The 10,706-nt window shown below is 54.7% G+C and overlaps 2 protein-coding genes across 2 annotated transcripts; one reads left to right on the plus strand and one right to left on the minus strand.

The window, feature by feature from the left end:
• Positions 1 to 537: 537 nt before the first annotated feature.
• On the minus strand, positions 538 to 3,144 carry DICSQDRAFT_61886 (uncharacterized protein; the record flags this gene model as incomplete). The annotated part of the gene is made up of 14 exons (XM_007366364.1): positions 538 to 689; positions 764 to 837; positions 902 to 995; positions 1,053 to 1,105; positions 1,161 to 1,262; positions 1,325 to 1,413; positions 1,440 to 1,581; positions 1,644 to 1,665; positions 1,732 to 2,024; positions 2,086 to 2,213; positions 2,279 to 2,526; positions 2,584 to 2,677; positions 2,742 to 2,915; positions 2,977 to 3,144. 14 exons carry the CDS (start codon positions 3,142 to 3,144, stop codon positions 538 to 540), a joined length of 1,833 nt encoding a protein of 610 aa, XP_007366426.1.
• Positions 3,145 to 6,260: 3,116 nt separating this feature from the next.
• DICSQDRAFT_170752 (uncharacterized protein) lies at positions 6,261 to 6,773 on the plus strand (the record flags this gene model as incomplete). Its single annotated transcript, XM_007366365.1, has 1 exon — positions 6,261 to 6,773. The coding sequence occupies one exon, from the start codon at positions 6,261 to 6,263 to the stop codon at positions 6,771 to 6,773; it is 513 nt and encodes a 170-aa protein (XP_007366427.1).
• Positions 6,774 to 10,706: the final 3,933 nt, after the last annotated feature.

Here is a 10,706-nt window from a genome sequence, read left to right on the forward strand (position 1 = left end):
AATTTCTCTTATCGCACGTCCCTCGGTCCTCGGGACAGCGCTTACAGCTAACTGCAAAAACGTCATGTGCTCGTGCATTCAGCGCCCTGTCCTACTGATTCGGGCAGGTGGCCAAACAAGGCACGCGCGCACAGAGCGGACCCAAACGCTCTATGTTTTTGCAGTTAGCTGTAATTCCCTCGTATGGAACGAAATTGCTGTTGCCGAGGATAGCAGAACCCGGATGTGGACATCTAAACGCCCGATTGCTTGAGCGCAGGAACTAAGTATCGGAATGGACGATGAAGTTGGCGGTTTTTTGTGTTCATGCGCTGATCCCGAAGCTCAACATAGTACAACGGACATTTGAACACAATTGGATTTTGCAGTGGTCTTCGATTCGACACGTCTCGTCAAAATGATGTCCCCCCGTACGTACTACAATATACCTATTGCCACTGTCCTTTCCCATTCTCGTGCCATCGGGTGATTGACTAAGGCTGTTTGCGGCGACTCTCCTACTCTGCAGCCACTGACAAGATGATGTGGTCCACGAGCTCAGCAACCGGAAGGAACGGTGGAATCGTCTTTGTAAGCGGCGGCATTCGCGCCCAGCCCGCGGGACGCAAACTGCGTCCACAGCGTGCAGAAGTTCTTGCCGCCGAACCTGTTCTTATCCGCCTGGATCCAAGCGTTGCGGGCCGTTAGGACTACAGGGAGAGGACATAATCGTCAGCGATGGTGGTTATACATCAATCGTGAGCTAGGACGCTGGCATACGTACATGTCGGGTTGCAAGGCTGCAGGGTGAGCGCGTCCAGGAAGAGGTGCAAGAAAACGGTGTTGCCGCCGGTTGTCCTAAGTTCGGTATGTATCTCATCAGTGAAAGTGTAATCGACGAAAGTGAGGCAACGGAGCTTACGTTGGGTCCGTGAGCGCCGTGGCCGAGAAGCCGTGGACGCGTACGAGGCCAGCATAGACGTTGTGGAGCATGTTCGCCCAAACCTCGCCGATATCTTCATTTCCAGATCCATGAGACGGCTGAGGGTGGGAAAAAACGCTACGAAACATACCATGGACCTCAGTCAAGTTCTGCAGGCTTGAGTACCTCAGTGGGTTCGTGGTCCTAGCCAGTGATCGCCTCAGAACGAGGCAACAGTACCTCTAGCGTTTGTACTCACGCATTCGTCGAGTATGGGTGGCTGCGGATGCCCGCAGGGTCGTTCGTGACGTACTGTCCCACCACGAAGTCGACCACCGTCGCATTCTTGTGCTCGGTCCATCTGGCCACGCTTCATGAGCATTGCAGTTCCAGTTTTCGAGAAAACCATCCCGCGCGACTCACTCGGCCATCGCGTCCGACCACCCCTCACCCAAGCCGCCCGCTTCGTTCGTTTGGAGACAGCTGCCAACATTCAGCATGTCAAGATCACCCTTCCGTGCAAAATGCATGTAGAAACGTGCCGCCCAGTGCCCCCGCCCGTCATCCGGTTGCTGATCCCATGCGTGTTCTCGTGGACGATGATGTCGTTCTCGAGTGCACCGTCGCGCTCCGGGTTCGTGTAATCCCAGAGGAACATCCTCATGCGCCCGGATTGGCCACTTCAAGCGACGCATCTGATCAGCCAGCTCCAGCTGCGCCTAGGCGCGAATAACATGCTTACTCTGGCGGCGTAGCGAAATCGGCTGGATCATACCACCTTCAGCAACCCTGCGCACACATACAGTCCTCATCCACGACATCGCACTCACCATTGTCGGTCCCAGCAGAATCCTGCACCGAGATCGTGACGCGGTCGTTTCCGGCCCCGCCCTTGCCGAAGTTGTTGTTCTGGAAGTTGAACCCGGCCTCCGTGAAGCCGTACACGTACGAGATGTCGTGCACGGTATTGACGATGTAGAACGCGTTCGTGCGCGCGGCGTCGATGTTCGCCTGTGTCGTCGGAGCAGCTTTGGGGTTCTGGGTGAAACTGAAGTTCAAGCCCACGGACGACTGGGTGGTCGTGTTCGTTTGCGCGCCCTTGAACGCGACGGCGTTGTTGCCTCTGGAAACAGACGAGCGAGCTCATGTCAGACGGGAAGGGTAGCAGAGAAACTCCAGCGTACGCAGTGGAAGTCGTGTTCGTAGTGCCATCGCTGTGCCAGCCATCAGGAGACGCCGCGAGGTTCTGAGGGTTGTTCAGGACCTCGAAACCCTCGAGTAACGTCTCCTTAGTGATGGGGAGCACGAGGTACTACGGGCACAACGGACCGTCAGCGACCAGTGTTTCTTCTTACAAGGCATAGAGAGCACACTGACTGATGCCTTGGCGACGAAGTCTGTCAGCTGCACAAGCTCCCCCGAGTGCGCGTCCACAAAGGCCTCGAACCATGCGCCAGTCGTGTCGTTCTGGATTTGCACGACGTGCGTCAGGGCAAGCGAGCCGTCTTTCTTCGCCACGAACTCGACCGTCGGCGGGTGCTCGTTGAACTTGCCAGACAGCGCGCTCTCGGCCTTAGAGATCGCATCTTCGACAGAAATAGACGGGCTCGTGGAGGGCACGTTTGCTACGGTGGCTAGATTTCAGACGCGTGAGGGCAGAAAGCGGAGCAGCATCGACTTACAAGGGGTGGTCACGAAGGAGGAGCCGAATGAGACGACCTTGTTGGCCATGTTGAACGCGACGTTCGCGACCGCATTTGCAACCGGGATGCCGTTCTGGGCCCAGTCAATAGCGCGATCAGTTCTCGGGAGGCGCATTAACTTCGTAGAACGTTCTTACAATCTGCTGGCGGATGAACGCGTGCTGGGCCACGTCACTCGAGAAGCCCGTCCTGAAGCCGATGCTGTCCGCATCGATGTTCAGACGGGATTGGATGAACGAGACCGTCGCGTCCTTCAGGTCGAACTCGTCCCGCGCCGACAGCGGATGGTCAATCCCGTTCACGCCGAATGTCTAGTCAGACAAGAGTCAGTACTCTGTACTATGAGGTTGCGCGAGGGAAGCTGATGCGTACCTCAAAGGACGACTCAGGATGGAAGCTCTGGACGACCACACCCGGGCTGATTTCGCGGACCTGTAGGGTCGTATGCTTCAGACTGGCCGGGAATGGGGAGGCAGTAGCTGAAGTGGCAAGCACAACTGCTAGGAAGATAGACCGCAGAAAATTGCTCCAGAACTTCATGGCTGAATGCTGTCACCGTATGCGTGCGGGTCGACTAAGTCCTGCGAGGGGATAAGTGCCTGCCGCTCCGTCATGCGCATACTGGCTATTTGTATCGGTGAACGCGTGGCGGTGAAGTCTTCATGAGAATGTAGCACGTCGTGCTCGTAGGACCGGATTGTGATCGTAGAAGTGCCCTCCGGCCGCTGAGGATGATTACGGATGTGCTACAGACACTGCGTTCGCTCGAGGGTCCTCCGATCGTGGAAATGGTCAACCGTGCTGCCCGCTTCTTGCTCGAATGAGGTGAGCAGAGGACGTGGAAACAACAATGAACATACCGTTCTAGGACTCACGTTCACGACCCTGACATTGCGAAGGCGTTTTTATGGATGGTTCTGTCTCTGAGGTCCGTGTTCTGTCTCTGAGGTCCAGGTTCTGTCGCTGAGGTCCGGGTCACTTGATGAAGATAGCGGAGCAAACCATCGCGGCTCACTCAACTGTGGCCTTATCGAGGTCATAGAGCTCTGCTCTGGAGACAGAACGATGTTATTGGAGCACTGCGGCACAACAAGGTTCTTTCCGCTAGAAAATGACGCCACGATGAGATGCCTCGCCAACGTGAGCACAGCTGCGTTCCATGCTTGAAGAGAAGCATGGAAGGTAATATACGACAGAGTATCGCGAATCAGGGTGAGCACGAGATTACAACTAGTGAGAGCACTGATGCACCAACCATCAACACTGGGTTCGCCCGCCGACGTGTAGCGAGCTATAGGTGGGTAGGTCAGTTGCAGCACACACACTCCTACGTTGACTGCTGCTCCTGGCCTTCTTCCCGCAGACAAGGGCTATGCGCTGAAAGCAGGATCCAGTCGCGAGAAGGAACACCGAGGTCAGCCACTCGCAAGGTTTTGCCCCTGTTTTGAGCGTTTAGAGAAGGTCCGCGACCACGATCCTGCCATTGCCAGAGACCTGCTTGTTCCACTCCTTCCATGCCTCAAATTTCAGGTGAAGGCTTGGACTGAACGTGCGCGTGAGTACCGAAAGGTCACATGGGGCACGGTGAGATCAGAGAACGAGTCCGCCACAGCCCGGTAGCGGCGGTCGAAGCAGCGAACGCCCTGCCACGCTCGCCGTAGGCAGCCGCACCATCAGCATCGAAGACGACGAAACGTTCTTTGCTCAGCCAGATTGCTGTGGACAGTTATCGCTCAGCGCGGTAAATGAGTCGTAGAGGAGTAGGACATCCTTGCCTGAGCACAAAACAGCAAGATCAGAGACACATGAAGAGATGTGACCAACCGATTCCCAGCTGGCCCGTCACCATCATCGCGTCTGTATTCTTCAAGGAGCCGTTTTCACTGTTGTCACGAAGCCAGACGAAGTCGGGGCGGATGGTGAGGACGTCTCGTATTGGTCAGAGGTTGACGTTTCCATCACACGCCTATACGGTCTAGTATAGGTTGTGCAGATGGGTGTGGTCCCACACGCTGTGACAGGAGAAGTAACACTGTCATCGTAGTTAAGTTTGGTTGGGATCAGGACGTCCTTGTCGGGGGAGAAATCCACCGTAGAGATCCCGTCTAAGGACCAGTGAGGTCCGAGTCGGGGATGCCCTCGAGCGTCCGCCCATAGATCTGTCGCGACTGCTAGGCGAGGAGAATCAGCCATGGCGAGTTTTACTGGAGTGGTTGCAAAAAAAATCGGGCTCGAAGAGTGGCCAAAAGACCGAAGACTCGAGCCCTCTGGGCACTTGCGGCCGTTCAGGATGGAGGAGGATACTTACTTGCCAATCGACGGCGTCTACACGCGGGTCGGGTCGGCAGATGCGGGGGGCAAACAATGTCAAAGAACGCGAGCACCGCTTTTGTCCAACTGCCCACGATCATCCTGTACTTTTGTCATTAGGCAACGTCAACCTCGACGTACCCGATCCCCTGTGCAAAATTGTATCCATTCCACGGCGATCTACGCGCGCAGTGGACGGGAACATGCAGCTTCGGGATTATGGTTCCTTGTGGGGCGACTGCCTTTTTTTCGACCTGACTAAGCCGCCGTCCATTCCTCGATTCAAAGCCTGAAACTTCAGCGGTACTTACTACGTCTTACTGACACGTACCCGGTGTCGTCGCGGGCTGCCTCTCACTCGTTCCGCCTTCCTCCTCGCTCTTCCCTTCGTTCGCCTTCGGGACACTGTTCTGTGCAAATGCTGTGATTCCTGCCATTTTTCGAACATGTTTGATAGTAGATTGCATGATGTGAAGTACATAGGTGTCATAACTCTGACGCGTCTGGTATGTGAGGCGCGGCTAATGCCAACGTCGCTATCAGCCGGTTCCACTGGCATGTGTCAAAGTTCAAAACGTTCAACGTTTACTAACGTTCTGCACCTGTGACGCCACAGCGTGTTTCCTGCCATTGTACGCGCGCGGTATTCTGCCGATGGTCCTAGCGATATACACCGGGTGCGAGCAACGCTGGCAGGTGACCTCCGTACTTTGTCTGCGCAGTGCAAGCCATCTCTGGGACACGCCGAGCGGTACGTATCGCTTTGATCTCCCGTTTATCGAGTGGCTAACCTGGTTCTAAATTATCTCGACTTCTAGCCATGCGGTTGCTGAACACATATACCGGAGAATTTCATGAATTCCCGAACTCTTTAAGAAGCCCCGTTGTACGCCATATTGTCCCATACCTGGAATCCGAAGGGAGAGCAGTCGTACCAAGACGTTAGCAGGATCCAGGAGGCGTACAAACTTGACGCTGCGAGTCGTCAGACAAACTCTTCGTGGAAACGTTGCCTCGCCGGACGACAGTCTTTGAAAGTGGTAGGCGGTTACCTTTTGCGTCCCCTTCGCGTCGAAATTCTCCCATTCAAGGGCACCCGGATCTCTGCCGTGCCTTGACTGGCAGCCACTCCGCCTGCCGTTCCTTTATCCAGCGACCAGCATAGAGATTCTTCCCACTCCAAACCAAGCGATGCGCCTTCTTAGGCCCTGCCCCCGAAGCCTCCACCGGCAAAACGGACCATCTGTCGGCTGGAGGTGCGCCTGTTCGCCTAGACGCGCGAACTGTACTGATCCTACCACCGTGACAAGAAGCCTTAGACTCCTCTCAGATTGTGGATAGCCACAATGCTCTACCGTCCATCGTCAGCACACCTCTATCCTTTCTCTGGAATATGGGAGCAGAGGTGGGGGCTATCAGCGAAGATCACCCTGGCGTGCGCAGCCGCTCGCAAAGATGGCTACGACTTCATCTGGATCGACTCTTCCTGTATCGATAAGACTAGCAGAACCGAGTTGGAAGAGGCTCTCAACTCGATGTACGCCTGGTACGGCAGTGCTCACACCTGCTATGCCTTCCTGTCGGATGTGCCGTCGTGGGACCGCGTAACTGCCAAAAGATCTGCATTCCGCGGGAGCCAATGGTTCAAGCAGAGATGGACGCTCCAAGAGCTCATCACACCCCCATGGATCATCTTCCTTTCCTCAGAGTGGAAGGTCTTGGGAACGAAGGATGGGTTGGTGGACCTAATTCACGAGATCACGCTGATCAGCCGCCGCATCCTGCGACACGAAGATTCACTAGACACGGAGAGCATCGCGCAGCGCATGTCGTGGGTCGCCCAACGCCGAACAACTTGAATTGAGGATTGGGTGTTACAGCGAAGCGTGTCAGCACTCAAGGGGTCGTGTGCAGGTTATGCACAACGAGGACGCAGGCTGATGACAAGCTTAGCACACTGGTTCACTGGGGGTCTGGGGGTTCGAGGTCACTAGGGGTCTAGGGAGTGAGAACGCTTGATTGGTACAAGAGGTCAAACTGGGGTGCCCAGTGCAAGACCTGTCCTTATATACTAAAGTACACGGTCGCTGACTAATTGGAGAACAATAGTCACAGGACAATAACGATGGAGAACAATAGCGAATGGGGACAAAGGAGTCACGTGGTGTTGTGACCACGTAGTACAATGGCGAAAAGAACAATAGCGATGAGAACAATGGGGATATGAAGCATGGTGTTGGAACCATGGTAGGTACGAGTGTCCGGGTTGTGCCGTAAGAAGAGGGAATGCATGGTAGAGAGGATACGAGGAGAAAGGAAAGAAGAGACGCCCCCACAGGGCGTTTGTAACATTGGGTGTATTCGCTGCTAGGCCTCTTAGGGATCAACATGCATACACTCTACGGAGAGGGAGAGCAGGCGTTTCGGCGACTGCAGGAGGAGATTCCCATGAGACTCCCTGACTAGAGTTTACTCGCCTTGGGGATCGTTGCCAATCTTCCAACGGCCTGTCTAATGGCTGATCCCATCAACTGCCACCTACATCGTAAAATCACCCCTTCTCTAATACTGGCGCTGGTGCCTGGTCTGGAATTCTCGACGAGTAACAATATTGTCCCTACATACGATATACCCCTCGGCGCCTATCATCTACCCTGACCAGAGTATACTCGCATGGGGAACCGTTGCCAATCTCCCCACGGCCTCACCCAATGCTCATCCCGTTGATTGTCACCTCACTCGTAAGCTTTCCAACTCGCTCCTCGCGCTGGCTCCTGGTCCGGAATTCTCGACGAGCAACAACATTGTCCCTACAAACGGTACATCCTCAGACGCCTACCGTCTCCCTCCGCTTGAGTACACCCACACCCCTTACGGCATACGCACGCGGCTCCGCATTGTGAGCTTCAAGGCATTAGCGGAATCGGGTGTTTGACTCGCTGCAATTCCTCCGCCCAGCAACACAACCGATTGGTACCTCGCCATCCTTGGCTGCAGTCCCACTGGCTATGAGGAGAAGCGTCTTGGCAGGGTCTGCTACATCAGACGAGCCGATGAGCTTGCCAACCGCCCATGCCTCTACTCTGGAGAGGCAACGTTCGAAGTGGACGGGCGCCTGAGCAAAGCTGACCTCTTCGCTGTATCATCGAGTGACCTCCTCGACCTCGATGCACACTCTGAAACTAAGACCGTCTACCTTCCCTATCTGATACGGGGAACTGTCGGCGGTGTCCGGGGGTTGCTGGATCCAGAAGCTCATACCATCCGCCTGACAGTTCCGGTACAGCTTCGGGATGCCCTGCGGGACTGTGGGTTCACCATCTCGAACACCCTGGGACCCATCGAACGCCGTCCTCATTCTCACTTCTTCACGATCTCCAGCCACTCCCTCAGCATCTACGTGGAGTTCGTGCATCTGGTATTTAGCTATACAAACCTGCTAATCGGTGCCTGCGTTTGGCTCTCCCCTCCTGGCTCGGACGGCCGTGTCCTGGCTCCGAGCCGCAATGCTCCTCCGTATCCAGCCCTTACTTGGGGCAATTACGGCTTGTGGCCTCAACGAGCTCGCGTCGTGCAATATCGTACTCGATGCGGGAGAAAACCTCTCACTGCTACTCAGACTGGTCAGAAGACAAGCCTCTCACTATGGCCCCCATCATATTGACATTGCAATCCAAATGGGGGCAGTCCCCGTACCGCCTCGAAGATCAACACATCGCTCCCCCTCTCTACCTTCGATGGCCGTGCTCCCTCGCTCTACCTTCGATGGCCGCGTTAACCGCATTTGGAGCGATCCATTGGAGCATTCTGATTATGGGCTAATGCGTCTTCATCAAAGCATCTCACTCACACTGCTAGGAGTCGACAGGAAGGCACTGAATTTGCAGGACTACAGTATCCGTCTTGACGCACCGAACCCAAACAATCTCGATATGCATTCCCTCACTATGTCCACTTTGTCAAGTCTTTTCACTTCCTCCATGTGCCGCCAGGCGAAGAGGCGAGGCGCCAGTGTCTACTGCTGGCCGCTCGCGTCAACCTGGAGTCATCGGGTCCGGCGAAGGCTTGCCCATATGCGAGAACGGACTCGGACCGTGTGTTGTGGAATGGCGCGACCACTATCGGGAGAAAGACAGGCATTGAGGCTGGACACTCGGCGTGCGAATGTTGCTCTCACCACACCCTCCGGTGTCCCGCTGACACTTTGCCTCAATTAGCATCTGGCGCAGCTATTGCAATACTACCTACGGGTGACTATGGTTACTCCGGAGCACAAAAACGAACATCACATGTCGCAGCCGTGGCACCGCCGTCTACCTTGTCTCTCGAGGCCTAGTGAGCAATTCGGCTTATCGCTTTTGGCGCTTTCAAGAGTGCGTTGGGGCTGCCCGACTACAGCTGGTTGCGGAATTAATGCCAGCCGACTCCGAACGACGCTCGTGCACTTTCTGCATCGTAAAATGAAACAAATTCCATAAATCGCCCTGCACTATCAAACACCTAGATTACGAGGTACTCGACCCCTCTAGGTCTATAAGAGGCTGAAACATGATGAACAAGGGTGATGCACGACATTTGCAGAAGGCTCTTTGCAAGGACCTCACAGGCGCTACTTTGCGCAGGTAGGCCAGAGCGAACAGACAGGCTCTCAAGAATGGAAGAGACAGTATTTGGATGGTTATTCACCTCAAAGACAGTTTTGATGATCCATATAGGCTATTACAGAACGTTGTGTGGCAAGGGTGCCTCGAGAAAACTGGAACTAGGTGCTACTTAAACGCTGCCTCTGCCGGTGTTGCATAGTGTTGATGATGTGTCTGCTGACGAAGTTCGTACTGGAAAGGTATCAAGAGCACCTAAACATACTTTGTTACAGATATCAGAGCGGGGAAACGACATTGAAGCCCACGAGAGTCACAAAGATATACCGATGTCTGAACCTCTTCCGGCGCTTGATGCGCTGGCAAGAGCCAGGAGGCAGACTGCCTACTGCTCCGGCTAAGAACGTGTCAAATCTCCCTGTAAACCCACAAGACCTAGTCTGAATCAGCCACTACTTTTATAAGAGACATTTCAAGGCGGTGCGCAGATGGCTGAGTGAGAAAACTCATCGCCCATAGGAAACTTCCAGTGATTTCTCTCGAAGGGCATAAGTCGGGAACCAGGAGTCCTACGCTCTCCATTCAAGTTCGTGAGGTCTCATACTCGCTTCTACAGAAATTATATGAAGTTCATAGAGCACAGGGTGTCACGGACGTTGGACAGACGCCCCTTTTTGCCGCCCATTCCCTTCCCTTTGACGCCCACCTTCCATTTCCGGACCGTTTCCTTTCCTAGCTCATCCCAGTTTGGACACTGTAGATACGTTCCCACCACCGCATGCTACGTTCCTGTGATCGCCATGCCCTTGCCTTTTCTTTCTCGCCCTTTGTTCTCTCTTTGTCATCTTCACTGCCTCGCTCTCGCGCCTTGTCCTTGGTTGCTAAGCAGCCCCTCTAGTATATAAGGACCCCCTTAGGCGCTCCCTAGTCCCCATCTCGACCTCTTGGTCATTGGGACTAGGTGAGTGGCCATAGCGTTGTATTTCCCTTCGAGTGCTAATGTATAACTTGGTCATTGGGACTAGTCTGTCGCTGTCTGCGTGAAGACTAGCTTTCGTAGGTCTCGTGCCTTCGTGCCGACCTCCGCTCTGCCCTCGTCGAGTTTTCTGTCACGTTTATCCCTCTCCCTCTCTCTTTCCCCCTTTTGGCTCCTTGCCGCTCGCCTACGGGGTCGTCGCCGAATGTCGACCC

This window comes from Dichomitus squalens, assembly GCF_000275845.1.
Source record: "Dichomitus squalens LYAD-421 SS1 unplaced genomic scaffold DICSQscaffold_17, whole genome shotgun sequence".
Taxonomy (NCBI): domain Eukaryota; kingdom Fungi; phylum Basidiomycota; class Agaricomycetes; order Polyporales; family Polyporaceae; genus Dichomitus; species Dichomitus squalens.